The 26,734-nt window shown below is 50.0% G+C and overlaps 2 protein-coding genes across 12 annotated transcripts in view; one reads left to right on the plus strand and one right to left on the minus strand.

Annotated features, from left to right (window-relative positions):
* Positions 1 to 15,961, plus strand: part of NLRC3 (NLR family CARD domain containing 3) — a 41,123-nt gene extending 25,162 nt beyond the window's left edge. For all 7 annotated transcript variants that reach the window (XM_050774216.1, XM_050774220.1, XM_050774217.1 and 4 more), the window contains 12 exons: positions 440 to 523; positions 2,523 to 2,606; positions 4,406 to 4,489; positions 5,128 to 5,211; positions 5,682 to 5,765; positions 6,152 to 6,235; positions 6,564 to 6,647; positions 10,692 to 10,775; positions 11,500 to 11,583; positions 12,237 to 12,320; positions 12,732 to 12,815; positions 13,091 to 15,961. In XM_050774216.1, the coding sequence (XP_050630173.1) occupies positions 440 to 523; positions 2,523 to 2,606; positions 4,406 to 4,489; positions 5,128 to 5,211; positions 5,682 to 5,765; positions 6,152 to 6,235; positions 6,564 to 6,647; positions 10,692 to 10,775; positions 11,500 to 11,583; positions 12,237 to 12,320; positions 12,732 to 12,815; positions 13,091 to 13,181 (1,015 nt within the window). In that variant the 3' untranslated portion in view covers positions 13,182 to 15,961. The remainder of the gene's footprint in view (positions 1 to 439; positions 524 to 2,522; positions 2,607 to 4,405; positions 4,490 to 5,127; positions 5,212 to 5,681; positions 5,766 to 6,151; positions 6,236 to 6,563; positions 6,648 to 10,691; positions 10,776 to 11,499; positions 11,584 to 12,236; positions 12,321 to 12,731; positions 12,816 to 13,090) is intronic.
* Positions 13,975 to 26,734, minus strand: part of CLUAP1 (clusterin associated protein 1) — a 217,260-nt gene continuing 204,500 nt past the window's right edge. For 4 of the 5 annotated variants that reach the window (XM_050774378.1, XM_050774379.1, XM_050774380.1 and 1 more), the window contains 4 exons: positions 24,945 to 25,052; positions 22,881 to 22,936; positions 22,568 to 22,624; positions 17,276 to 19,489 (listed from right to left, as the gene is read on the minus strand). In XM_050774378.1, coding sequence (XP_050630335.1) covers positions 19,337 to 19,489; positions 22,568 to 22,624; positions 22,881 to 22,936; positions 24,945 to 25,052 — 374 coding nt within the window. In that variant the 3' untranslated portion in view covers positions 17,276 to 19,336. Of the gene's footprint in view, positions 14,824 to 17,275; positions 19,490 to 22,567; positions 22,625 to 22,880; positions 22,937 to 24,944; positions 25,053 to 26,734 lie in introns of those variants that run through there. The other variant, XM_050774376.1, reaches the window with a different exon arrangement.

Consider the following 26,734-nt stretch of genomic DNA (forward strand, 5'->3'; position numbering starts at 1 on the left):
ATATACCTAGGAATGGAATTGCTGGGTCACATGGTCAACCCATGTTTAACCTTCTAAGGACCTGCCAGACCATGTTCCACAGAGAGCAGACCTTTTTGCATTCCCATCAGCATTGTTGCAGTTTCTCCATATTCTCACCAACACTTGGATCCTGTGTCTTTCAGCTGTAATGAGGATGATTGATGACCCTGTTGTGGTTATTCAGAGAGCTTGTTCCCAGGTGGCAGGCAGATGCTTAGCAACCCAAAGAAAAACCTAAGCTCCAGGCAGTGGTGCAAAGGGTCAACTGCTCTCCCTGCATGGTGGGCAGTGAGGGCACATAGTGGTCAGAACTCCTTGCTCCATAGAGGTGCCCCCACTGCAGAGACGGTTCAGGCCACTGGGTTCCAGCTTCTGTTCCTCTTCCTCATCAGTGATGCGCCTCTTCTTGTCTCTGCAGCCTCCAAGGCAACACCATCAGGGATGATGGGGCCAGGTCCATGGCTGAGGCCTTGGCCTCCAACCGGACCCTTTCCGTGCTGCAGTGAGTGGACACGTCTCCTCTCTCCTCTCCTCTCCCCTCCTTCTCTCCCTTCTCCCTCCTCCTCCAAGGGCCTCTCCGCCTATTACCCGCTAGGAAGAATGGATGGGGCTAGGACCTGAGGCCTTCTGACCCATTTGGATGGCCTCTGGAAAACCTGATGCCCACTGCTTTTCAAGAGAGCAGGTGTTGGGGAAATAATTAAAAATAAAACCTCCAGGCTGTGTGCAGGGACTCATGCCTGTAATCCCAGTACTTTAGGAGGCCAAGGCAGGCGGATCACTTGAGGTCAGGAGTTTGAGATCAGCCAGGCCAAAATAGTGAAACACCGTCTCTATTTAAAAAATAAAAATAAAAATAAAAATAAATAACTAGGCGGGGTGGTGCAAGGCTGTAGTCCCAGCTACTTGGGAGGCTAAGTTGAGAGAATCGCTTGAACCCTGGAGGCAGAGGGTGCAGTGAGCTGAGACTGTGCCACTGCACTCCAGCCTGGGCGACAGCAAGACTCTGTCTCAAAAAATAAAATTAAAATATAAAATAAAATAATAAAATATAAAATAAAATACCTCCTACCAACCCACAAATGTAGGAAGGAATACAACAATTAGTGGATAAACATTAAACTGACTGCACAGTGCATCAGGGCAACCCACCAATGAGAGTGTAAAGACAGAAGCTCGCTTTTCTAGAGCCAAGCCGATGTCCTCAGGCAAGAGGGCCAGGCAGCACCATTTGCCGTTTATCCTAAATACACCGGATAATTGGAGTGGCCATTTGTGGTCCCTAATTGCCTTTATCCAAAGGAAAAGCAAAGCTTCTTTTATCTTTTTGACATGCAGGTACTTTGGAGCTTCAAGCCAGATGCCTAGCCTAATTCCCACGAAGGCAGGGAAAGAGGGACTCTATCTTCCTTAACGTTTACATTTCAAAGAGATGGCTCCAAACCCTTATAAAAGACATTCCCAGGCTGTGAAACTGGCCAGAGGCTGATTTTGCTTTTAAAAAGATTTACATACATCTTAAAGGGACAGAGGCAGCATGTGCAACCTCAAGTCTTTCTCAGGAAATGCTCTAAGAAAATGGGGGTGGTGCGGAGTCTCTTTCCTTTTTGGAACCAGGGAAAATTACATTTTTGAAGATTTGTATTTAGCCTCACACAGGAGGGGTCCTGCCTGTCTGTCCTTGTAGGATGAGGACAGGGTTTCTCCTGTGCTGTCTCCCTCCACCAGATTTAGTGCAAGAGGAAGTAGCTTTTTCAGAAGAGGAACCTAAGCCAGGGTCTCCCTAGGGAGGTTTCTTTTTTTTTCTTTTTTTTTCTTTTTTTTGTTTTTTTTTTTTTTTTTTTTGAGACGGAGTCTCCCTCTATTGCCAGCTGGAGTGCTGGCAATAGAGGTGGATCTCGTCTCACTGCAACCTCTGCCTCCCTGGTTCAAGTGATCCTCCTGCCTCAGCCTCCCAAGTTGCTGGTACTACAGGTGCACGCCACCACGCCCCACTAATTTTTGTATTTTTAGTAGAGACGGAGTTTCACCATGTTGGCCAAGATAGTCTCGATCTGTTGACCTCGTGATCCGCCCACCTTGGCCTCCCAAAGTGCTGGGATTACAGGCGTGAGCCACTGTACCCGGCCCCTAGGGAGGTTTCTTGGGGTGGGAGGCAGCCTGCTGGTCTAGATGGGAGGCAGATTGGCGGGTGAGGCACCAGAGAGACTTGTCCATGGAGTTCCCCACTTGAGAGGTTGTTGGGCATTATCAGCTGATAATCTGATCTCTGCTTTCTACCCCTTGCAAGGGAGGTTCAGCTGTTCTGACCCCTTACTCTCCCTCATCATAACGTCGGTCCATTATCACTTAGGCAACAATCCAAAGACCTATCTGGAGAACCCCCTCCTCGCCTGCTCCAGTAAATGAAGAGGGCACACTAGTTGTCCCTGACCTTGAACGTTGGTCTGGGAATGGCTGTAACCAGCCTTTCTAAAGGACCCCTCTCTTTTCTCCCACAGCCTGCAGAAGAACAGCATCGGGCCCATGGGAGCCCAGCGGATGGCAGATGCCTTGAAGCAGAACAGGAGTCTGAAAGAGCTCATGTGAGACACATGAAAGGCCCACATAGTATTCTCAGTCCAGCACAATGCCCAACCCAGCACAAATATTTGTGAGCCTGAGGATGGATGGATGAATGGATGAATGGATGGATGAATGGGTGGATGGATGGATGGGTGGGTAGGTGGAAGGGTGGCTGGGTAAATGGATGGATGGATGGATGGATGGATGGGTGAATGAATGGATACACTGATGAGTGGATGGATGGATGGATAAGTGGACTGACAGATGAGTGAGTGGATAGATGGATGGATGGTTAAATGGATGTACGGGTGGGTGGATGGATGGATGGGTGGGTAGGGGTGGATGGGTAGGTAGGTGGATGGATGGATGGATGGATGGGTGAATGGGTGAATGAATCGATAAATGAATGAGTGGATGGATGGATGAGTGGATTGATGGATGGGCGAATGGATAGATGGATGGATGGTTGAATGAATGAGTGGATGAATGGCTGAGTGGATGGATGGATGGATGGATGGATGGATGGATGAGTGGATGGATGGGTGGATGAGTGGATGGATAAATGAATTGATGGGTGAGTGGACTGAGGGATGGGTGAATGGATGGATGGGTGGATGGATGGCTGGGTGGGTGGGTGGGTGGATGGATGGATGTGTGGGGGGTGGATGGATGGATGGTTGAATGAATGAGCGAATGGATGGATGGATAGATAGATGGATGGTTGAATGAATGGATGGATGGTTGAATGAATGGATGGACGGTTGAATAAATGGATGGATGGATGGATGAGTGGATGGATGGATGGATGGGTGGATGACTGGATGAAAGGATGAATTGATGGGCAGATTGGTGGATGGGTGAATGGATGGATGGATGGTTGAATAAATGAGTGGATGAATGGGTGAGTGGGTAGATGGAGTGATGGATGGATGGGTGGGTATGTGGATGAATGGGTAGATGAGTAGATAAATGGATGGTTGAATGGGTGAATAGGTAGGTGGATGGGTGGGTAGAGATGGATGGGTGGATAGGTGGATGGGTACATGAATGGATGGATGGGTGAATGGGTGAGTGGATAGATAAATGGGTAAGTGGATGAATGGACAGGTCAGTGGATAGATGGATGGTTGAATGAATGAGTGGATGAATGGGTGAGTGGATGGATGGATAGATGGATGGATGAATGGACAAATGGATGGATGGGTGGATGAGTGGGTGGACAGACGAATTGATAGGTGAGCGGACTGATGGGTGGGTGGATGGATGAGTGGACAGATGAATGGGTAAGTGGGTAGGTGGGTAGGTAGATGGATGGATGAATGACTGGATGGATGGATTTATGAATGAGTGGGTGGGTAAGTAGATAAATTGATGGGTGAGTGGATGGATAGACTGATGGATGTGTGGGTGCTGGTTAGCTGACTTTGGACTCCAAAAGCACTAACCGAGGAGAATGGAGACTCCCAGGACTGGATGAACCCCAACCTTCTCGGGCTCACATTTACTATCTTCCCACCTGGCAGAAGAAAACATTTCCTGACCATCTTCACAAAACCCCCCAAAATACTTATCACTGAAGGGTTGACTCTTCTTGCCAGGGAGTCAAGAGGGACTTTGCTATCCTGATTTCTCACAGGCAACAGGTGGTCACATGCAGAGACTACAGTCAACAGGCCTCAGGCAGAACAAACTGTGCACTGGCCATCCTTGAGACAACAGAGCCAGCCCTCCCATGAGGGCTTCCCTGACCCTGATCCCTCCGCCCAGCCCTGCCTGGCAACTCCTGGAGGCTGGCTCATCCATATCCCTTCTCTTGCAGGCTCTCCAGTAATAGTATTGGTGATGGAGGTTCCAAGGCCCTGGCCGAGGCCCTGAAGGTGAACCAGGGCCTGGAGAGCCTGGAGTGAGTCCACCTGACCCCTGCCAGGGTGACGAGTCCCCCTGCATTCTCTTTCCAGTAGATGGTGGGCTGGCAGTCCTGAAATATGGCTGTCCCCCAGGGCCATTTCCCTGCCAACATCAACCCTGGGTACACACTGCCCTCAGTGCCCCCTGCCCCACTAGCTCCATTTCCCTAGACGGTGGGGGCTGGGGTGGAGTCTGGAGTGTTTGGAATGATGAGCTCCAAGTGTCCTTGAGAAGCCAGCAAGGGTGACTAGAGAGGGAGTCAGCTGTAGCAGCTTTGGTGGGGGCAGGAGAGCTCAGCGCTGCACCTACACTTGGGGAGCCTGCTGCACCACTCCCTCTGGGGGCTGCAGACCCAACACACCCTGCTCTGAGGCTGTCTGGGGCCACCCACATCAAGGCAGGGTCTAAATTTGGGGGTTTGTTGCGCTAAACCCACCTGCCCTCCCCTGGCAGGGGCTAGGTGAGGGGATGGGCAAGGAAAGAGAGATGAGGAGAGGAGCAGTGTGGCTGCCACTGTCCCTGGAGCCCCCAACTCCCTGTTGAACCCAGTGCCTGCTGTCCCAGACTGGACAGGGCAGCTCCCTCTGGGTCCTGCGACAGCCACACCCAGGGTGCCTCCTTCTCTGTCCGCAGTCTGCAGAGCAATTCCATCAGTGACGCAGGAGTGGCAGCACTGATGGGGGCCCTCTGCACCAACCAGACCCTCCTCAGCCTCAGGTAAGTCCCGGCCACCCTCTCCAAACATGGCGTTTCTTTGACCGGGCACCTGTCTGCAGGGACTTGGCACTGGGAAGCCTGTCTCAGGGATATCTATTGCTGGGGAAGCCTTCCTGGCAGCCTGGCCCTCTTCCTGATCTCTTGGGGTGCAGGGGACAGCTGCTGCCCGCAGTGGCCCATTCTGCTGCTCCCTTCCCAGATGCATGCTGAGCCACCTGTCCCCTTGCACCTCTGGGGCCCTGTCATCCTATCCTCTCCCTGTACTGTGGATGGTCCTAAAGTGGGGCGCCTGGCTGGCCCAGCACTGGCTTGCTGGCATTGGCTCCTTCACACCTCAGCCCAGACTGTGCAGAACCCTAGGTCCCCTGCCTACAGTTTCTTGGGCTTCCAGAAGCCTAAACACCTGGGCTTGGCTCTGCCAGATGCCTCATCTGCCCTGTCAGAAGCTCAGGTCTTCCCTTTTTTTTCAGCCTTCGAGAAAACTCCATCAGTCCCGAGGGAGGCCAGGCCATCGCTCATGCCCTCTGCACCAATAGCACCCTGAAGAACCTGGAGTACGTGGTGGGGGCCTGTGACTCCACAGGCTGTTCATGCCATGACCACACCCACACTGAGCCTGGGCTGACGGGCACCCTCGCTGCATCACAGGGTTGGAGAAGGCGCTGACTGGGGAGGGTGCAGCCAGGCTACCTGGCATTGGGTGGCAAGTCCCCCACTCTCATAGTGTAAATTGCATGAGGGTGAGGCTGGTATGACACCATCTGCCTTACCTGGTGGGGATGGATGAGGATGTGATCATGCCATTGGGCAGCGTATCCCCAGGAAGCTCCCCCACATCCTGGCTGTGTGACCTGGCATTGAGCCCTGGAATCCCTGGTGACCAAGGACCAGAGGCTTCACAGCCAGCCCCGCTCACTTGCTCCTGTTCCCTTTCTCCTAGCCTGACAGCCAACCTCCTCCACGACCAGGGTGCCCAGGCCATCGCAGTGGCAGTGAGAGAAAACCGCACCCTCACCTCCCTTCAGTGAGTCTGCAGCTCTCCACCCTGCCCTGTCCCACTTCTGCAGAGCTGCCGGGCTCCACCCAAACCAATGATGTACAGGTCAAGCCTGGTTTGGGGACACCCCTTGCAAAGGTCTCAGGGGCTGCCCAGGCTAGACTGCTGCCAGCAGACTGTGCCCCATCCTGTGCTCTCCTGACCCACAGACAGACATGTGTTAAGAGGTGGTCACAGGGTTGCAGGAATTCTCCTGCCACATCCTGCAGGGATTCCACCCCCTGCCATCAGAGCCTCCTTGGCTCTGCCCCAGGGCCACATAGTCACATAGTCACATGTGTCTGTGTCTGCCCAGCCTGCAGTGGAATTTCATCCAGGCCGGCGCTGCCCAGGCCCTGGGACAAGCACTACAGCTCAACAGGAGCCTCACCAGCTTAGAGTAAGTTGGCCTGCCCAGGGGCTGCAGGGCGGGGGCTGTCGGGGACAGGTGAACCTGCTGGTACCCACCAGGGAGAGGCTCAATCCAGTGACCCTTGGCACACAGCCTCCTCTTCCCTAAGGCCAGCGGGCACATTTCAGTCCTTGTCTGCCTTTTAAATGTATTGGCCGGGTGCGTTGGCTCACGTCTGTAATCCCAGCACTTTGAGAGGCTGAGGCATGTGGATCATCTGAGGTGTCGGGAGTTTAAGGCAAGCCTGGCCAACATGGGGAAACCCCATCTCTACTATAAATACAAAAATTAGCCGGGCATGGTGGCACATGCCTGTAATCCCAGCTACTTGGGAGGCTGAGGCAGGAGAATTGCTTGAATTTAGGAGGCACAGGTTGCAGTGAGCGGAGATCACGTCACTGCACTGCAGCCTGGGCGGCAGAGCAAGACTCTGTCTCAAAATATATATACACACACACATATATGTACACATATATATATACACACATATATACATATGACGGCTTTATTGAGATATAATCTTCACACCAGAAGATCTGCCCACTTAGTATACAGTTCACTGGTTTCTAGTGTATTCAGTGATGCAACCATCACAATCAATTTTACAACATTTCCATCACCCCAAAACGAACCCATCCCCATTAGCACTCACTACCCATTCTCCCTTTCCCCCAACCACTAATCTACTGTCTCCATGATCTTCCTACCCTGGACACTGCATATAAATGGAATTGTGCGACACATGGCCAAAAATGGAATCATACGACACATGGCCTTTTGCGGCTGGCGTCTTTCATTTGGTGTCAGATTTTCAAGGTTCATCCACATTGTAGCCAGTCTCAGTACATAGTTCCTTCGTAAGGCTGAATGATATCCATTGTATGAGTACACAGGTTTTATTTCTCCATTCATCAGCTGATGGACATTGGGTTGTTCCTACTTGGCTGTTAGGAACGGCGCTGCTGTGGACCTTTTTAGGAACGGCGCTGCTGTGGACCTTTGTGCACAGTTTCTGTGTGGACGTGAGCTTTCTTTCTCCTGGGTGGATATACCTGGGAGTGGAGTCGCTGGGGCGTGAGGGAACTCTAGGTTTAACCCTTGGAGCCTCATTGGTCTTTCTCCTTGACCATTTCTTCTCCTTCAGCTTCCAGGATGTCCCCTCTAGCTGGGCCTTGTCCTCTTTTCTTCTGTTTGGCTCTTCAGTGCAGGGCTCCTCAGGGATCTGTCCCATGTCATCTTCCCTTGCCTGGCATCTCTTTTCCTGGAGCTCTTGTTTCCCTGGGCTCCAGTGATCTTTAAAGTCCTAACGACTCCCATGTGCATGTCCCAGGCCTCTCACCTGAGCCCCAGACCAGCACGTCCACACTCCCTCTGCACCTCCCCTCAGGGTCTTGCTGGGGTGCGGGGTCCCTGCATTCTCTCCCCCAAAAACCTGCTTCTTGGTTCCCCATCTTGTGAATGGAACCAACTGTGCAAGCTAGAAACAAGGACTTCACTCTCACCTCCCACTTCCTTTTCTATAATTTTTATTTTACTTTATTTTTGAGATGGAGTCTCTCTGTTACCCAGGCTGGAGTGCAGAGGCATGATCTCAGCTCACTGCAACCTCTGCCTCCCGGGTCCAAGCGATTCTCCTGCCTTAGCCTCCCGAGTAGCTGGGACTACAGGTGTCCAACACCACGCCTGGTGTTTTTTGTTTTTTGTTTTTTGGTTTTTTTTGTTTTTGTTTTTTTTTGAGACGGAGTCTCGCTCTGTAGCCCAGGCTGGAGTGCAGTGGCCGGATCTCAGCTCACTGCAAGCTCCGCCTCCCGGGTTCACGCCATTCTCCGGCCTCAGCCTCCCGAGTAGCTGGGACTACAGGCGCTGCCACCTCGCCCGGCTATTTTTTGTATTTCTTAGTAGAGACGGGGTTTCACCGTGTTAGCCAGGATGGTCTCGATCTCCTGACCTCGTGATCCGCCCATCTCGGCCTCCCAAAGTGCTGGGATTACAGGCTTGAGCCACCGCGCCCGGCCTGTTTTTTTTTTTTAATAGAGATGGGGTTTCACTATGTTGGTCAGGCTGGTCTCGAACTCCTGACCTTTAAGTGATCCTTCCACCTTGGCCTCCCAAAGTGCTGGGATTACAGGCATGAACCACCACATCCACATTATTTTTTAAAATAATATTTACAATTTTTTAAAAGAGATGGGGCCTCACTATGTTGCCCAGGCTGGTCTCGAACTCCTGGGCTCAAGCGATCCTCCCACCTTGGCCTCCCAAAGTCCTAGGATTACAGGTGTGAGCCACTGTGCCTGCCCACCTCCTGCTTCCTATTCACTGTCAAGTCCTGTTGGGTCAGTCCCCTCTGTGTCCCTGCCACCCACTCAATTCCCTTTGCGTCCACGGCCCCCACCCAGGCCATCGGCACCACTCATCTCCATCCCTGTGGCAGCCTCCACCTCAGTCCATCCTCTCACACTGCTGGCTAGAGACCTTTCCAAAGCAACTCTGTTCCATCTTGGGTGCCATCCTTGAATGGCTGCTCAGGGCCTGCAGAGTAAAGTACACACAGCCCCTCAGGGTGGCTTCTGGGGCCCCTAAAATCTGCTTCCTTTGTCCCTCCCTGGACTCATTTCTCACTTCCCCAGGAACTCAATTCGTTTGGGTTCCTTAGCTGAGCCAGGCACACTCCCCACTTTGGGTTTGGGTTTTGACTTGTTTCTTCTGGGGAGCCTTCTGCGGACACCCTGGGGCGGGAGACGCTGCTTGCTTTTCCCTGCAGCCTGCACTTGGCCTGTTGTACCTGCTCATTTAATCACGTCTTCCCACCTGAGCTTCGAGAAGGGGACTCAGGTCCACTGCCTTATACAAGCCCTAGCACATGAGACGCACTGAAATGTTGTCTTTTTTATTTTATTTTAATTTTTTGAGACGGAGTCTAACTCTGTCGCCCAGGCTGGAGTGCAGTGACACGATCTTGGCTCACTGCAACCTCTGCCTCCTGGATTCAAGTGATTCTCCTGCCTCAGCTTCCCCAGTAGCTGGGACTACAGATGCCCTCCACCACTCCTGGCTAATTTGTATATTTTTAGTAGAGACGGGGTTCCACCATGTTGGCCAGGCTGATCTCGAACTCCTGACCTCAAGTGATCCGCCCATATCAGCCTCCCAAAGTGCTGGGATTAAAGGCGGGAGCCACTGTGCCCGGCCACACTCAAATGTCTGTTAAAATAATGAACGCAAACAGCTCTTAGCCTTGAATGTATTAATGTGCACCTGAGTTAAACTCAGTCACTTATTGCACCAGGGCCTGCTAGTTCCCTCCAATTTAGAAGGGGAAAAAATGACACAAAACCCTAATAAGCAAGAATGGCCAAGGAGGTTGGGCATGGTGGCTCCTGCCTGTAATGCCAGCAATTTGGGATGCCAAGGTGGGAAGACTGCTTGAACCCAGGAGGTCAGGACCAGCCTGGGCAACATAGTGAGACCCTATCTCCACAGAAGAATAAAAATATTAGCCAGGCATGGTGGCATGTGCCTGTAGTTCCAGTCTCTATTTAAGTATTTTAGTCTCCTCGGGAGGCTGAGGTGGGAGGATCGCTTGAGCCTGGGAGGTTGAGGCTGCAGCGAGCTGTGATCTCACCACTGCATTCCAGCCTGGGTGGCAGAGTGAGACCCTGTCTCAAGAGAAAACAAGACAAACAAGAATGGCTCAGGGATTGAGGCTTTCAGTTCATTTTCTGGTTGGCTGTGAAAAGCAACCCTTTTTGGGTCCCAAGCCCCTACTGACAAGTCACTCTATGTGTCCCATTTCCTGCTTGCCTCTGGCGGTTCAGACTCATGCAGGCCCCCAGACCCTTCTGTGTGCTTAGTATGAGGCAGCGGGCTGCAGGGCCTGTAGAGGAAGGGCAGTTATCCCCAGGCAAACCCTGGGAGTCTATGTCTATGGTGTGTGTAGTCAGTTAAACCTGGCAGGTCCAAGCGTGGCAGGGCCTTGCTAGAATGCTCCGTGTGCCCCATGCACCCAAAGAGGTCACACTCTGTGTCCAGTTTACAGGAGAACGCTATCGGGGATGACGGAGCGTGTGCGGTGGCCCATGCGCTGAAGGTCAACACAGCCCTCACTGCTCTCTAGTAAGTCCTAGATGTGCGCAGCAGTCAGGAAACTGGCCCCTCCACCATCCTTTCATGTTTTTTTTTTTTTTTGTCTCGAGACAAGACTCTTGCCCTGCCACCCAGGCTGGAGTATAGTGGCGCAATCTAAGCTAACTGTAACCTCCGCCTCGTGGGTTCAAGTGATTCTCGAGCCTCAGCCTCCCAAGCAGTTGGGATTACAGGCGTGCGCCACCACACCCAGCCTAATTTTTGTATTATCAGTAGACGGGGTTTTACCATGTTGGCCAGGCTGGTCTTAAAATCCTGACTTCAGGTGATCTGCCCACCTCAGCCTCCCAAAGTGCTGGGATTACAGGTGTGCGCCAACACACCTGACCTAGACATTATTTTTGTTTACAAGTCAAAGAAGGTGTATTTGATTTTCCTAGTATTATTATAGGAAATATTACATTAGCAACTGGGGGCTCAAACACCTAGATAGTAGTAATGAGGAGGTGCAAGGAGCGTTCTCCCCGAGCCCTTCCAGGGATAGCCTGTATTTCTCGTATCCTTAGCATCCAGATTTCTGTCTTAGGCAACAGTGTAGATAGGAGATGGAGTGCCTAGACATAGCGCTGGCCAACCATTCTCAGTGCTGTTTCTCTACTTTCCACCCTGAATCAAGGGGTGGTGAAAGGGAATGGAGTGTGTAGAGGGAGGTGGGCCCAGCTGGCCCATATTGACAGCACCCTCCCCACCCCAGTCTCCAGGTGGCCTCCATTGGTGCTCCGGGTGCTCAGGTGCTAGGGGAAGCCTTGGCTGTGAACAGAACCTTGGAGATTCTTGAGTAAGTATTCCAGTCTCCAGCTATGGTCTTCAGCCCCCCCAAAAAACAATGAATCCTTAATGAATAGATATGGGGACAAAGTTTACAGGTAACTCACAAATCATCCTAGTGATCTTCATTTCGGCACAAGTGTACCAGCTTCCCAGCCCCACTTCATGCCTTTTCCTGGGAGTCGCTATCATTTGCCCTCCTCTCCAGGTTGGCCTTGCCAGGCTGAACACGTCTAGAGGCCCGGTTTATGGGTCCCGGGGTGGCTGATCTTGTTCTCTGGGCAGATCCAAAGTCCTGGGATGAGGCTACAGCTCTGAGGCTCAGGCATGTCCTCAGAATTCCTGCCCTTGCTGGGGGCACTGCAGACCTGCCCGGATGGAGGGCTGCCTCTCTTATCTCAGCCTTGCTTTTCTGTTTGGAGTGGAAGAGGAGGAAGGCTCCAACAACCCACCTGGCTGGGCCAGCCATGCCCCTTCCTGTCTGCCCTGCTTCCCACAGCCAGCTCTGCCCTGCTGCCCTGGAGTGAGGAAGACAGAGCCCTGCTCTCCTGTGACTGCTGAAGTCCTTGTTTCCTCTACCAAGTAGCCCCAAGCCCACCTGCAGAGGTCAGGATCACCTCTCATCCTGTACCCATGCCTTAGGCTTCCTGTCTTTCCCCACAGCTTAAGAGGAAATGCCATCGGGGTGTCTGGAGCCAAAGCCCTGGCAAATGCTCTGAAGGTAAACTCAAGTCTCCGGAGACTCAAGTAAGTGGCTGGAGGGCCTTACCTGCATCCTGGAGCAGCAGAGTTCTCTGCTGTGTCCTCCTCGACAGGATAAAATGCTCCTGATTTCCTCTGTAGCTACTTCCTCCTGAATATAATCAGACTTATTATAGTCCACATTCCACTGCAGCTGGGTTTGTTGAGTCTGCTTAGCTTCAGTCAGAAGTCACTCGCATCTGCGTTTATGGTCTTATATCCTCCATCGCACTTGGATGGGACAATCTGGCCACTTGTAGACACCTGTCTCCAGGGTCAACTCCCACCTGGCGTTGCCATGGCACTTGTCGATACATCTGCCTGGGTTACTGCCCCCAGACAATGCAGTGTTGCTTCCCCGGATGTTTCCTTCTGCCCTGATGGCTCACCGTGTGTCTCCATCTCTTCTCCACTTAGTCTTCAAGAGAATTCCCTGGGGATGGGCGGGGCGATATGTGTTGCCACGGCACTGTCTGGAAACCACAGGCTCCAGCATATCAAGTGAGTGCACCTGCCCTTCCTGCTTGCCCTTAGAACTGCTTCCAGGTCACGCATTGCCTTTTGCTCAGTTCTGAGAGCCAGCTGACCCCCAGACCCCTCAGCAGCCCTACAGGGAAACCTGGTCTAAGGGGGGCTACCCTGAGCCTTGTCCATGTAGCGAGGGGATCCTAGAAGCACAAAGGCTTTGCATGGGGTCCTGCATTTTCTATCTTATGACCTGCTCTACTAAAGAGAACCTGTAGGCTTCAAGCTCTGCCTTAACCGTTGTCTTCTAGCCTCCAAGGAAACCACATTGGGGACTCCGGGGCCAGGATGATCTCAGAGGCCATCAAGACAAATGCTCCCACGTGCACTGTTGAAATGTGAGCAAAAGGAGTTCCTGGTGGATGGAGCAGGAGGATGGGCAGAGACTCAGCTGGAAGCTTTTGAACAGAAAGGCCGACTTCTGGGGACCTGCTGGGAGCTGGGAACGCTGCTCACTCAGCACGAGAGTGGGGCTCTGCACGGAGAAAGGAGAGGTGCTGCCAGAGGAGGTCGTGAGCTCCCTTCCTGGTGCAGGAGTGGTTCAGGCAGGGGGCGACGGGTACTCTGCTATGGCACAGAGGAGGGAGGGGGCCACCACCAAGGGACTAGGGGACAAAGGCCTGAAGCTCAGCAGTGTAGGAGGCTGGTTCCAGCTTATTTACACCCTGAGTACTTCATATGCCCCCTACCTTTAAAAATGTTTATTACTGCCCCGTTCCACTCACCTGGTTAAAAATCATCCCATGCTCTGAGATAAGCTGCCATCTCAAGCTCGTGAGGAGCATCCGTGTGGCAGGGGCGACAGAGGGGACCCTTATTTTTTCAAGAAGAAAGTTTTAGGGTATCATCCTTACAGACATGAAAAAACTATAGGAAAATTGTGAAGATAAATGAGTTTTAATTCTAGCATTCTGGAAACAGAGACAATAGAGTTCTCCAAGGAGTCTGCCTTTTTTTGTTTGTTCGTTTTTGAGATGGAGTCTTGCTCTTGTCACCCAGGCTGAAGTGCAGTGGTGCAATTCGGCTCCCTGCAACCTCTGCCTCCCAGGTTCATGTGATTCTCCTGCCTCAGCCTCCCCAGTAGCTGGGATTACAGGCACCTGCCACCATGCCCAGCTAATTTTTGTATTTTTAATAGAGACGGGGTTTCACCATGTTGGCCAGGCTGGTCTCGAACTCCTGACTTCAGGTGATCAGCCTGGGCCTCCCAAAGTGCTGGGATTACAGGCGTGAGTCACCGCACCTGGCCCCATTTTTTATTTATTACAAAATCAAAGACGTGGGTGATACCTGGCACATGTTATCTGGAGTCTGGCACACTGGTTATCAATAGCACATTCAATGTATTCAGTGATGTCATTCTTTCTTTCTTTTTTTTTTTGAGACAGAATCTGTCACCCAGGCTGGAGTACAGTGGCGTGATCTTGGCTCACTGCAGTCTCTACCTCTTGGGTTCCAGTGATTCTCCTGCCTCAGCCTCCCAAGTAGTTGGGTCTACAGGCACACACCACCACACCCAGCTAATTTTTATATTTTTAGTAGAGATGGGGTTTCACCATGTTGATCAGGCTAGTCTCAAACTCCTGACCTCAAGTGATCTGCCCGCCTCAGCCTCCCAAAGTGCTGGGATTACAGGTGTGAGCCACTACACTTCCTTATTAGGCTTCCAAAGCCACTGCTGTGGCCACAGCTTCCATGGAGACAGGCAAGCTGAGCCTCTATGTGGCACCAATTCCTGCAGCTGTTTGTGTTGGAGGGAAAAAAATCCAAATGGACATCACAGCTCTCATCAACTAAATAACCACAGAAAGTATTTATTAAGACTATAAAGCAATGATCACTTCTGAATTTGAAAGGAATAGCTATTTGAAATGTTTCTTCAAAAGTGAGCATCTGGACAGGATGCTGACATGGATGCTAAGGCCATGTCTTGGGAAGATGATATCCTTGCAGTCTCAAAACAGCACCCCACAAAGGTGATATCCTAATTTACAAAGGGAAAAAGGTACCTTTAATCTGAAATCTGGCAAATGCAGCCTCAACAGAAGTGACAGAATTGAACATCACCAATAATGGGACACGTGGACATCACATGCCCCCAGTCTGATGCAGCACGGAGTCGTCTGATGTATTCTTGTCAAAAACTGTTTGCCTGATTCTAATCATTGAAGGAACAATTAGAAAAAAATCCAAATTGACAAATATTCTGCAGAATAAATGGCCTGAACTCATAAAAAACATCAATGTCATGAAAAATGCAAAACGTTGCAGATAGTGTGAAATTGAAGATTACAGAGATATAACTTAATGCAAGATCTTTGACTGGATCCTAGACTGGAGGAAAAAGTCTGTTACAAAGAACATTTGGATCACTTGTAGTAGCTGGGAAATAAAACAAAACAAAACATTATTTGTAAAAGGGGGGAAATCTGAACATGGGTCTTGCAGTATTTATGACGGTTTTTGCTGGGCATAGACTTCTAGATTGACAGCTGTTTTAGTACTTTTAAGGTGATGCTCTGTCTGCCGGTTTGCATTGTTTCTGTCTGAGTTAAGAGCTTAGCAGAACAGAGTTGCAGTAGCCAAACGCTGGAGAAAGCTGGGCCCTACAGAAACCTAACACTGAAGAAACCTCAGGAGCCAAAGTGGTGGAGAAAACAAACAGTCCTCCCTCTCTCCCTTTTCAAATAATGTTCATACATCTTCAAGCTGTCTGAAATGGTTAAAGAGTTCAGTCTGTCATCAGGGACACACCAGAGCCAGCTAGCCCACACAGACCCCATCAGAGCAAAACAGACAAGACAATTTAATTCATATCCACACAGAAAGGACTTCTAGGTAGGAGGTATACCCTTTAGCTCCCTTCCAATTAAAGGAGTCCTCAATTCTAGCACCTGAGAGTCCCCTGGGTCTAACAGCTGTGATATTTATGTCGTGTGTTGCTTACCTAAATGAATACAATTTCCTTCCAGACATGTGACACTGATATTAAAGTGCTAATGAGAGGGATCTGTTTCTTCTTGTCCAAGCTAAAAGAGAAACAGTCGTTCAGATTTCCCATCAGAAGTCCGAGGACTTTGTTCTTGATAACTACTACCAATAAAAATTGAGTATTTGAAAAATTCCTTTGTATTTTCCATCAATACACATTTTTTAAAGCATTTGAGGAAGTCTTCTAATTATATAGTAAAAAATTATCAGCAATGGCCTGCTAGTTTTTTTTTTTTTTTTTTGAGACGGAGTCTCGCTCTGTCGCCCAGGCTGGAGTGCAGTGGCCGGATCTCATCTCACTGCAAGCTCCGCCTCCCGGGTTTACGCCATTCTCCTGCCTCAGCCTCCCGAGTAGCTGGGACTACAGGCGCCCGCCACCTCGCCCGGCTAGTTTTTTGTATTTTTAGTAGAGACGGGGTTTCACCATGTTAGCCAGGATGGTCTCGATCTCCTGACCTTGTGATCTGCCCGTCTCGGCCTCCCAAAGTGCTGGGATTACAGGCTTGAGCCACCGCGCCCGGCCGGCCTGCTAGTTTTTTATTGACCTAATCACAACCATCCTCCTTAGGTCCTGAGGTCTGCTCTACTGCTTGGCCAAAACCAAATGGTGCCAGGTCATAAAGCACTTGCACATGTGACTCCTGGATCCATTCTACAATGGGTCACCACTTTAGTAATGACCCACTACAATGGGTCATACTTTAGTAAAAACGATAGAGTACAAACAGCTTGTTGTTGACAGAAACTTCCTTGCTCAAGCAAGGCAGTGCTATACATGGTGAGACTTTGCACAAAGTCAGTTAACTAACAGATGATCTAGAAGCAGGTGACACAATGAAATACCCTTTGGAGCTGTTGCCTATGTCTGTGGATGGGCTCTTTGTAGCTAGGTTAGTCTTCTGTGTTAAAGTGCGTTAGAAGAAAGCATCACATAAGGAAAACAGAACTCTATTTGTATGTTTTTTCAAAACAGAAGTCAAGTCACATTCAGGCAAACCAAATCCGTAACATCCAAAAGGTGCAGTGACTCTTCTGCGTCTTGGAACCACGGCGTCTGAGGTGGCTGGCATGGCTCCAACACGCTGGCTTCCCTGTCAGCAGATCGTTTACAATATGGTGCATTTCAAATTACTGGTGAATTCACTGAATGCTGGCCTTTTTTTTTTTTTTTTTTTAAAGGGGTAATCTTATACATAAAATTTATGAAAAGAAAGAGAAAAAAGCAAAAATGACAGAAATAATTGTCGAAAGTTCCTAAAATCTATGTGTATCTTTTCATACTTGTGAACTCCTGAATAAGTATTTATATCTGACAGGTACAAATAAAATAATTATGCTTTTAAGTAAAACCTATTTAATAATATGAAATATGGTGTTAAAAACATTTATTAAAAGTAACTTCAGAAGTCTTCTGACTTTTTAATTGTAAAAATAAGTGAAAACTGTTTTGTGCTTTTCTTTTTAATTTACTGTATTTTTTTTTTTTTTTTTTTTTTTTTTTTTTGAGATGGAGTCTCACTCTGTTGCCCAGGCTGGAGTGCAACGGTGTGATCTTGGCTCACTGCAACCTCCACCTCCTAGGTTCAAGTGATTCTCCTGCCTCAGCCTCCCCAGTAGCTGGGGTTACAGGCATGTGCTACCACGCCTGGCTGATTTTTGTATTTTTAGTAGAGATGGGGTTTCACCACGTTGGTCAGGCTGGTCTCAAACCCCTAACGTCAGGTGATTCACTCGTCCTGGCCTCTCAAAGTGCTAGGATTACAGGCGCTGGCCTACTGTATGCTTTTTACAAGCAGTGTGCTTTTATTTTTTTTTTTGAGACGGAGTCTTGCTCAGTCGCCCAGGCTGGAGTGCAGTGGCATGATCTCGGCTCACTGCAAGCTCCGCCTCCCGGGTTCACACCATTCGCCTGCCTCAGCCTCCCAAGTAGCTGGGACTACAGGTGCCCGCCGCCAAGCCCAGCTAACTTTTTGTATTTTTAGTAGAGACGAGGTTTCACTATGTTAGCCAGGACGGTCTCCATCTCCTGACCTCACGATCCGCCTGCCTCGGCCTCCCAAAGTGCTGGGATTACAGGCGTGAGCCACCGTGCCCAGCCTTCTTTTTCTTTTTTTTTAAGATAGGGTCTCACTCTGTCACCCAGGCTGGAGTGCAGTGGCACAATCACAGCTCAGTGCAGCCTCGACCTCCTGGTCTCAAGTGATTCTCCTGCCTCAGCCTCCTGAATAGCTGGGACCACAGGCATGCCCCTCCACATCCGGCTAATTTTTAAATTTTTTGTAGAGATGGAGTCTCACTTAGTTGTCCAGGCTAGTCTAAAACTCCTGGGCTCAAGTGATCCTCCCACCTTGGCCTCCTGAGTAGCTGGGCCCACAGGCGCTTGCCACCATGTCCAGCTAAGTACTTTTCATATTAAAAAAAAAAGAAGAAGAAAAAAGAAAAAAAACCAACTCCACTTCTAATTTCACAACAGAAAAAATATTCTAGTGCTACTACTCTACCTAATTCAATCCTGTGTTGTTGTTTTTTTAAGTCAGAAACATGAATCTGTACCAACACCTTTTTCTTAATAGGCTCCTTCCCCTACAGAAACACTTAGGTAGCGAGCTGCAGGAAACCTATTTGTCCCTGTGTTGTGCACTATATCTTTCCACACTTTAGACAAAACAAAGCTCCTTTAGAGAAACTCTGGCTGGAGGGAAGGAGAGTGTCCCGGCTGTCATTGCCATGGGAGTCTGGAGTCTCCAAGAGGGCAGCTCAGGTCACCAGAGTTTCCAAATTTAGTACCAGCCGTGGAAACATGAAGGTGGCTGTAATCCAAGGTGAACTTGACTCCCAGAGGAATGTCAGCTTTGGAAAGAAAATGGAGGATTCCTCATCTGGAGCCTGTCTCTATCGCCTGATTTTCAAGGAAACCCAGTTTTCATTTAACTTTAGCTAAGCTTCTTTCAGAAAATTGTAGTAATTAAAATACATTTAATGTCTGGTATTGTGAACATGCAGAAGAAAGAAAGATGACAAAATGAAATAAGGGCTAGAATTAAAAGCCGAAGCACAGGAAATGTTCTCAACTGTGCAAGTGATTAACAGCCAGATGTCCCCCTATGATTCCGAACATGAGTCCCCAGTGCCAAGTTCTAGCCTCAACTCTGCTGGACTCTCGGAGAAAATGTATAGTAAAAAAGCAGCCAAGACTTGTGTGGCGTCAGCTCTTATTTCTCCTTGAGATTTTGTCCCATGGATGTGAATCACTAAGAACACATGCATTCCTCAAGTTTTAGGAGATAAATAAGGTGAAAAAAAAATCTTAGGGATTTGTTTCAATTCTTATTTAAGCTTCATGGAATGCAAACATAGGAGGCTGAAGCAGAAATAAGTATTGCTTCAGTAATCATGAGTCCAGCCAGCTTAGTGAACAAAACAGGTGTTACCTTCCTAACCTTCTAAGTTCCCATTTACCTACAAGTCTGAGGGTTTTAATCTGCCAGGGTCCCTTGGCAAGAGGGTCAGAAGTCATTGTCACTCTCATCCAGGGGTTCAGGTTTCCGGACCCTTCGATTGGGCTTGGTTGGTGAGAGAGAAATGCTCTCATCTTCCAAATCATCATCCTCATCATCATCATCATCTTCCATGTCGATTTCACTCTCCTCTGAGTCCTCCTATAGGAAAAAAATGGCAGATGTAACAGGGGGTTCCACCTCATTCCTGACATCTTGTCCTAAGATTCTCTGCCTCCCTTTCTATAGCACCATCCCTGCGTGAAGGAAGAGGCCGGCAGAGTGGCAGGCAGGCTGTGGGAGGGCATATGGATGGGACCGAGGCGATGTACTGCTGGCTGGAATTTATCATCCAACCAGAATCCTCCAAACTCCAGGTGCATCTGAGTGTGGTGCTGCAGGGGCTGGCTTTCCCACAGTGTCTCAGAAGCACTCTGGATCTGCATTGAGGGCCAATGGACCCAGAGACTCTCCCTACCAATGGCAAGAAGGACAGGGGCTTGGAGACAGGGAAGGGAGGCCTATTTTGGCTTTTTGCAGATTGTGGATAAAAAGCAACACAGGCATGGGTATAAGGAGTGAAGTGAATCCCAGCTACTCAGAAGGCTGAGGCAAGAGAACTGCTTGAACCTGGGAGACGGAGGTGCAGTGAGCCGAGATTGTACCACTGCACTCCAGAGCAAGACTCCGTCTCAAAAAAAAAAAAAAAAGAAAGGGAGCAAAGTGAAAGACACACCTTCTCCCTCCTCATCAGATCCAGGGCAACAACTCAGCCCAGCTTTAAAACGGCAAGTCCTGCGTCCCATGTAAACCAGGATGGCTGGTCGTTCTATCTAGATCATTCCCATCGGTGCACACAAATGCTGTAATTTCCTTCTTGGAAAAAAACCCAAACGTAATCCCATTTTCCTCTCCAGCTGCTCTGCCCTGTCTCTCTCCCCTCACACAGAGCTCCTGAGCGAGTCGTTGAACTCACTGTCTGCACCTCTGCCCCTCACGAATGCTTCAGTTCCCCCGGACTCTCACCCAATGACCCCAGCACTGCTCCTATCAAGACGGAAACATGCAATGGATTAGGATTGATTCTGAGGCCTCATTCTGCTTGGGCTGTGGAATCACCCCTTCATCCTTTAAACCCATCTTCTCCATCCCCCAGGGCCCCTTCTCTAGTCCAGGTCCCCCTCCCTCACTGCTGATGCCCCCCAGCCTCCCCTGCCTGCCCCTTCCTCCCTGACCTCTGCAGGGCAGGTGCACGCAGGACCTTGGGTCACCTCTCTTCTCGTTCTACTTGCTCGCCCTAGGCAGTCACATCTATCCTTGTGGCTTAGGTATCAACCAAATAAGAGTGGCTCCCAAAATTCAATATCTAGCCCAGACCTGGCTCTTGAACTCCAGACTTAAATTCCACCTGACTACTCAACCCTAGCATGTGGCTGTCACACTCAGAATGTCCAAAACCAAACTTTCGATCTGCCCTCCAAGCCCCTTTGTCAAGTCGGCCCCATCTCAGAAAATGAAACTCTGCTTTCTGCTGATTAGACCCCGCCCAGGCACCCTCATTTCTCTCTTTCTCTAACAGCCTGTGTCCAATCAATTCACAAAACCTGATGGTTCTTAGAGACAGACCCAGGACCTGACCACTTCTCAACACCTCTGCTGCCACACCTTCGACCAAGCACCATCACCTCTGACCTCCACGGGTGCAGGCGCCTCCTAACCGACTTCTCTCAAATGGGTGTCAGCTCTTGACCCTTCCGGGCTCACGATTCTCCAGGGTCTCCCCATCACACTCAGAGAACAGAGTCTTCATCTCACCCTGCAAGGCTTTGCATGGCCCCTGCTGCCTCTCACGCTCACCCACAGTCACACCAGCTGCCTCTGCTCCCCAACGTGAGGAGCACATTCCACATGCCCAGGTGCCGCCAACCCACGGACTCGCTCCCTCCACTCAGGCCCTGCTCAAACACCACCACGTCAGAGCCCTTTGCTGAGCTCATGGAAGATGCCACCCCCTCCTTGTTCCCTGTCACTCCCTGTCCCCTGAAGCTGTTACTCCTTCCGTTAACACCATGAGCCTTGGATCCGCCGCTCCATCATTATTGCTGGGGGCTTGTCTCTGCCCCCTGCTGCGTTCCCCGTAATCCATGACAGCACTGGCATGTGGCAGGCACTCAACAGACACGTGTTGGATGCCTGAACACGTAAAGCACGGAACCCTGTGCCTGGAGGGCTGCATGGACACAGCCTCCTTGAAATAAACAAGTGAGCACCAGGCATAAAGCTCAGCTGCGACTAATGCATTCGCTCTGAGAGAAGGCACACCTTGGAGAAGAGACAGGCGGTGCTGCTCCAGCATCCCCATGCCACACTCCCTCTGCTTCTCTCTTGGATGGGCAAGACAGAGAGAAGCTATTTACCAACCACGCCCGAGCTTGTTAAGAAAATTATATTCTAGTTGCTCTCTCTGCTTCTCTACAGACCGTGCCCTATGAATTCAAGGCCTGATCTCTGTGCCTCCTGCTGGCAAGCCTGAGCGGCCTCTCCCCACTGTGAATTCCGCAGCAGCACAGGCTGCGGATGCGTGAATCTGTGTGCAAGAACGCAAGGGCCTGCTTCTGTCTCTGTGCTGCCACTAGCGCCATGCCACAGACACAGGTGTATCCACCAATGGAGGCAGCCTGGGGTCAGTCTCTGTCTAGTCGCCCTTCGCTGTGTGGGCTGAGCAGCACTGCCAGGGATGCAACAAAGAACGCAGACTTGAGTAATGCCCAGCAGAGCCCTGATGACCGGATCCCACCAAGGTCCCCTAGACTCCCCTTTGGTTAAGTGCTCCAGGGAGTTATCCACTCAGTAAAGCTCAAGGCAGCCTGATGTCTCAGCCTCATGCCTAGCACCCCAGAGGCCTGGTCTGGGGACAGTGCTGCTTCACCATTCCTTCCCCAGCACAGAGCAGGGAGGAGGGCTGGTCCTGAGCCCAGCCCTCGGCGTCCTCCTTCATTTCTAGGTTACGGCCCAGGGCCTGAGGACTGCCAGCCTGAGCTTTCCCCATCTCCAGGCTCGGTGCTTGCGCCTCCTCTTTAGCATAAGGGCCTTCAGTGATCCCGCTGTCACCATGGGATCCCTTTTGAGTGGCTTTTTGCCCAGGAGAGAGGAAGCAGCACTCCTAGGGAGAGGCCCCTGGCTGGCCCTGGAAGGGCTGACAGACACCCACAAACACATGAGGCAGAACAGAAAACCAACCTGCTTCTTGGAGTTGGAAGTCTTGCATTTACCTAAGAGAGCTGGTGCTGCTTCCATCTTTGGAAAGCGAGAATGGAAAGAACAGTGAGAAGGCAAAAAAAGCAGAGCAAGCACATTCACTTGAAAAGAAATGAACCATCCACGAGCAAGGAAGAGTCCAGAGCCTCATGAGGCCAAACCTTGCCATTCATCGAGGCATAGCTGGACTGACCACAGACGGCTCCCTGGCTGCTGGCAGCAACTCAGCCACTCCCATCTATGGGACAGCCAAGCCCAGAGCACACAGAACCGCTGAGGGGAGTGGGGGACTTACATTGTCATCGGAGTCTCCACCTTGCATCGTGCCCACAATGCGTTTGCCGGGTCTTCCTGAGAATAACAAAAGCATGAAGAAGTCATAAAGATCTTGGAAAATAAAGCAGGAAATAGCATTCAAGATTTGTTTTCTGACCAGGCATGTTGGCTCATGCGTATAATCCCAGTACTTTGGGAGGCTGAGACAGGAGGCCAGGAGTTTGAGGCCAGCCTGGGCAACATGATGAAACCTCATCTCTACAAAAATTTTTAAAAAAAATTAGTCAGGTATGGTGGTTCACACCTGTAGTCTCAGCTACTTGGGACGCTGAGGCAGGAGATTCGCTTGAAACAATGAGGCAGAGGTTGCAGTGAGCTGAGACTGTGCCTCTGCACTCTAGTCTGAACAACAGAATGAGACTCTGTCTCCAAAAAAAAAAAAAGTAACAGTGCTCCAAACATTAACAGGTGGTAGATAAGAAATGTTTTTAAAGGCAAATATAGGAGAATTTTGTAGTATTAAATCAAAAATTTGCAGAACCTTTGACCTAAGAATTTGACTTTAAATGATGCAAGCTAAAGATAGGCAGACATGGCCGGGTGTGGTGGCTCAAGCCTGTAATCCCAGCACTTTGGAAGGCCGAGATGGGTGGATCACCTCAGACCAGCCTGGCCAACATGGTGAAAACCCATCTCTACTAAAAATACAAAAACTAGCTGGGTGTGGTGGTGCAGGCCTGTAATCCCAGCTACTCAGGATTATAGGAGAATCGCTCTCTCCGGGAGGCGGAGGTTGTAGTGAGCCAAGATCATGACATTGCACTCCAGCCCGGGGACCAAGAGCGAGACTTTGTCTCAAAAAAAAAAAAAAAAAAAGTAGGGGGCAGATCTATTACTGACAAAAGAAGAGTTCCAATTGTATTTTTTTTTTTTTTTTTGAGACAGAGTCTCGCTCTGTCGCCCAGGCTGGAGTGCAGTGGCCGGATCTCAGCTCACTGCAAGCTCCGCCTCCCGGGTTTACGCCATTCTCCTGCCTCAGCCTCCCGAGTAGCCGGGACTGCAGGCGCCCGCCACCTCACCCGGCTAGTTTTTTGTATTTTTTAGTAGAGACGGGGTTTCACGGGGTTAGCCAGGATGGTCTCGATCTCCTGACCTCGTGATTCACCCGTCTCGGCCTCCCAAAGTGCTGGGATTACAGGCTTGAGCCACCGCGCCCGGCCCCAATTGTATTTAATTTTTAAAAACAAAAGCAAGTTGCAGAACCATACATACCGTCTGGTTGCACTCAGGCTAAATTTTTCAGGTGATCTTTGTGTGTGTATGCGTGTGTGTGTGAGTGTGCATGTGTGTACATATGTATATGTACAGAAAGGTAATCTGTAAAGACACACCCACCCTGGCCACTAGCCATGAGCCCTCCCAGGTGGGAGTAGGACATGAGGAAGACCCCAGGGCAGCATTCACATTCGCTCTACAAATGTTGTTGCCTGAGTCTTTTTATGTTTTAACTTAGTTTTAAGAGCCCCTCTATGTCGCCAGGCCACTGTGCAGTGGCTATTGCCAGACACAATCATCACACACTGCAGCTCCGAGCTCCTGGGCTCAAACGATCCCCCGGCCTCAGCCTCCTGAGTAGCTGGGAATAAGGCATGCGTGACTGCGCTGAGCTTTGTTACTTGAATCTTTTGTGATGAGTAAAGGAATTAGAAAAACATTTTTTTTAAGGCAGAGATGCTCATTTAAGTCCCTTTCTGCATTAATTCTCAGGCTATTAGGTATATCATTGCACTGACAGTGGCAGAGGCAATGTGTTCTTGTGGCTCTGTGAGAAATACCAAGCCATAAATATGAACCATCCAGTCTTGGGATCACAGACAAGTAAGAATATTAGGAGCAAACATGACCACTGAACAGTTCAAGAGCCATAAACAACAGGACAGGATAAACCTGAGCAAGAGCTGCTTCCAGGGGCCATTCACAGTGCGCTTGTGGGCCTCAACACTAAGCAGCCTGCCCCAGTCCTGGCCAGGTGTTCTGTGAAACGGGGCACATGGAGGAAGGCCAGCGAAAGGTGCGGGGGTACCTTGCATGAGCACCTCCATGGCTGTCCGCGGCTTGGGCAGCCGCCTTTCTTCCAACTCACTGTCGGATTCGTCATCCTCCTGGATGTCTGCGTCCGAGTCATCGTTACCTGGCAGGAACACAAGCAGGCAAAACAAAGGAGTGGCTTCATCATCACAACTAAACAGCTCTGCCCAGTAAGGTTTGCATGCATTAGCCTTTCTTTGGATGCATTAGATTTTATAAGACTCTGGATTTGCCTGTAGATGCATAGTGAAGAATTAATGTGGACAATGATGTGCTGTTTTTTTAAAAAAAAATAATTTTCCAAAGCAAGGAAAAAGTGGCTCGGATATATTAGTTAGAAACACTATTACAGTCATCAGAACAGCGACGCAAATGCCTCCAATTCCATCCTTCTAAAACTTGCATGGCTCCCTGGGTGCAGAGAAATCAGGTGCCAAGCAGTGAAGTTTTTACATATTCTCTGCAAAGACTTTTGGAAGATAGTTTTCAAATTAATTGTGTTGAAGCCCTTGAAGAAAATCTGAAAATTTAAAAACTGAATAGCCAGCTGTCAAGTGCTTGGTTAGTTCAGGGAAAAACCCATTCTCTGACTAATGTTAGGCTGCGTTACCAGAACTCAAGTTCCTAGATCGTGACAAAGATGAGGAAGTGGAGGCTGCTAATAAGGTAACACAGCAAGACTGGAGGCAGGGAGGCCAGGCTAGGAATGGCACGAATGGGGCTGCCCTGAGGAGAACGATGATCTTAGTGACTGGCAGTGAAAACTGGTGATGTGATGTTCTCCCCTGGGGAAAATCCCATCACAAAGACAGATTTTTTCCAAAGTAATTTTTTTTTTTTTTTTTTGAGACGGAGTCTTGCTCTGTCGCCCAGGCTGGAGTGCAGTGGCCGGATCTCAGCTCACTGCAAGCTCCGCCTCCTGGGTTCACGCCATTCTCCTGCCTCAGCCTCCCGAGTAGCTGGGACTACAGGCGCCCGCCACCTCGCCCGGCTAGTTTTTTGTATTTTTAGTAGAGATGGGGTTTCACCGTGTTAGTCAGGATGGTCTCGATCTCCTGACCTCGTGATCCACCCGTCTCGGCCTCCCCAAGTGCTGGGATTACAGGCTTGAGCCACCGCGCCCGGCCTATTAATTTCTTAAATACATTCTTTGGAGTCTTACACCTATAGGCTGAATATTTCCTAAAGGGAACCTATAGAAGGAGTCTCCACTGTGGGGAGAAAGACCTTTCACTGCCTGGCACCTGACTTCTCTGCACCCAGGGAGCCACACAGGTTTTGTAAGGACGGACTTGGAGGACCCTCTTCTGATGATTGACTCAGAAGTTAGTTTGGAAGAACAGTAATTGTTAGTCTGCCCAAAGGCTTTGCTATGCCCCTACTATAAGAGGGTAATGTGGCCGGGCGCAGTGGCTCATGCCTGTAATCCTAGCACTTTGGGAGGCTGAGGTGGGCAGATCACCTGAGGTTAGGAGTTTGAGACCAGCCTGGCCAGCATGGTGAAACCCTGTCTGTACTAAAAATACAAAAACTAGTCAGGCGTGGTGGTGCGCACCTGTAGTCCCAGCTATTAAGGAGGCTGAGGCATGAGAATTGCTTGAACTCGGGAGGCGGAGGTTGCAGTGAGCCGACATCACACCACTGCCCTCCACCCTGGGCAGCAGAGCGAGACTCCCTCTCAAAAAAAGAGAGAGTAATGAAATGGTAACAGTATCTAGCTAGGCACTGTGGGAAGGTTTTCTGCTTTCTTTAGCCATGGAGAGAAGAGCTGTGCTTTATAGTACA

The sequence above is a fragment of the Macaca thibetana genome, chromosome 20 (assembly GCF_024542745.1).
Source record: "Macaca thibetana thibetana isolate TM-01 chromosome 20, ASM2454274v1, whole genome shotgun sequence".
Classification (NCBI taxonomy): domain Eukaryota; kingdom Metazoa; phylum Chordata; class Mammalia; order Primates; family Cercopithecidae; genus Macaca; species Macaca thibetana.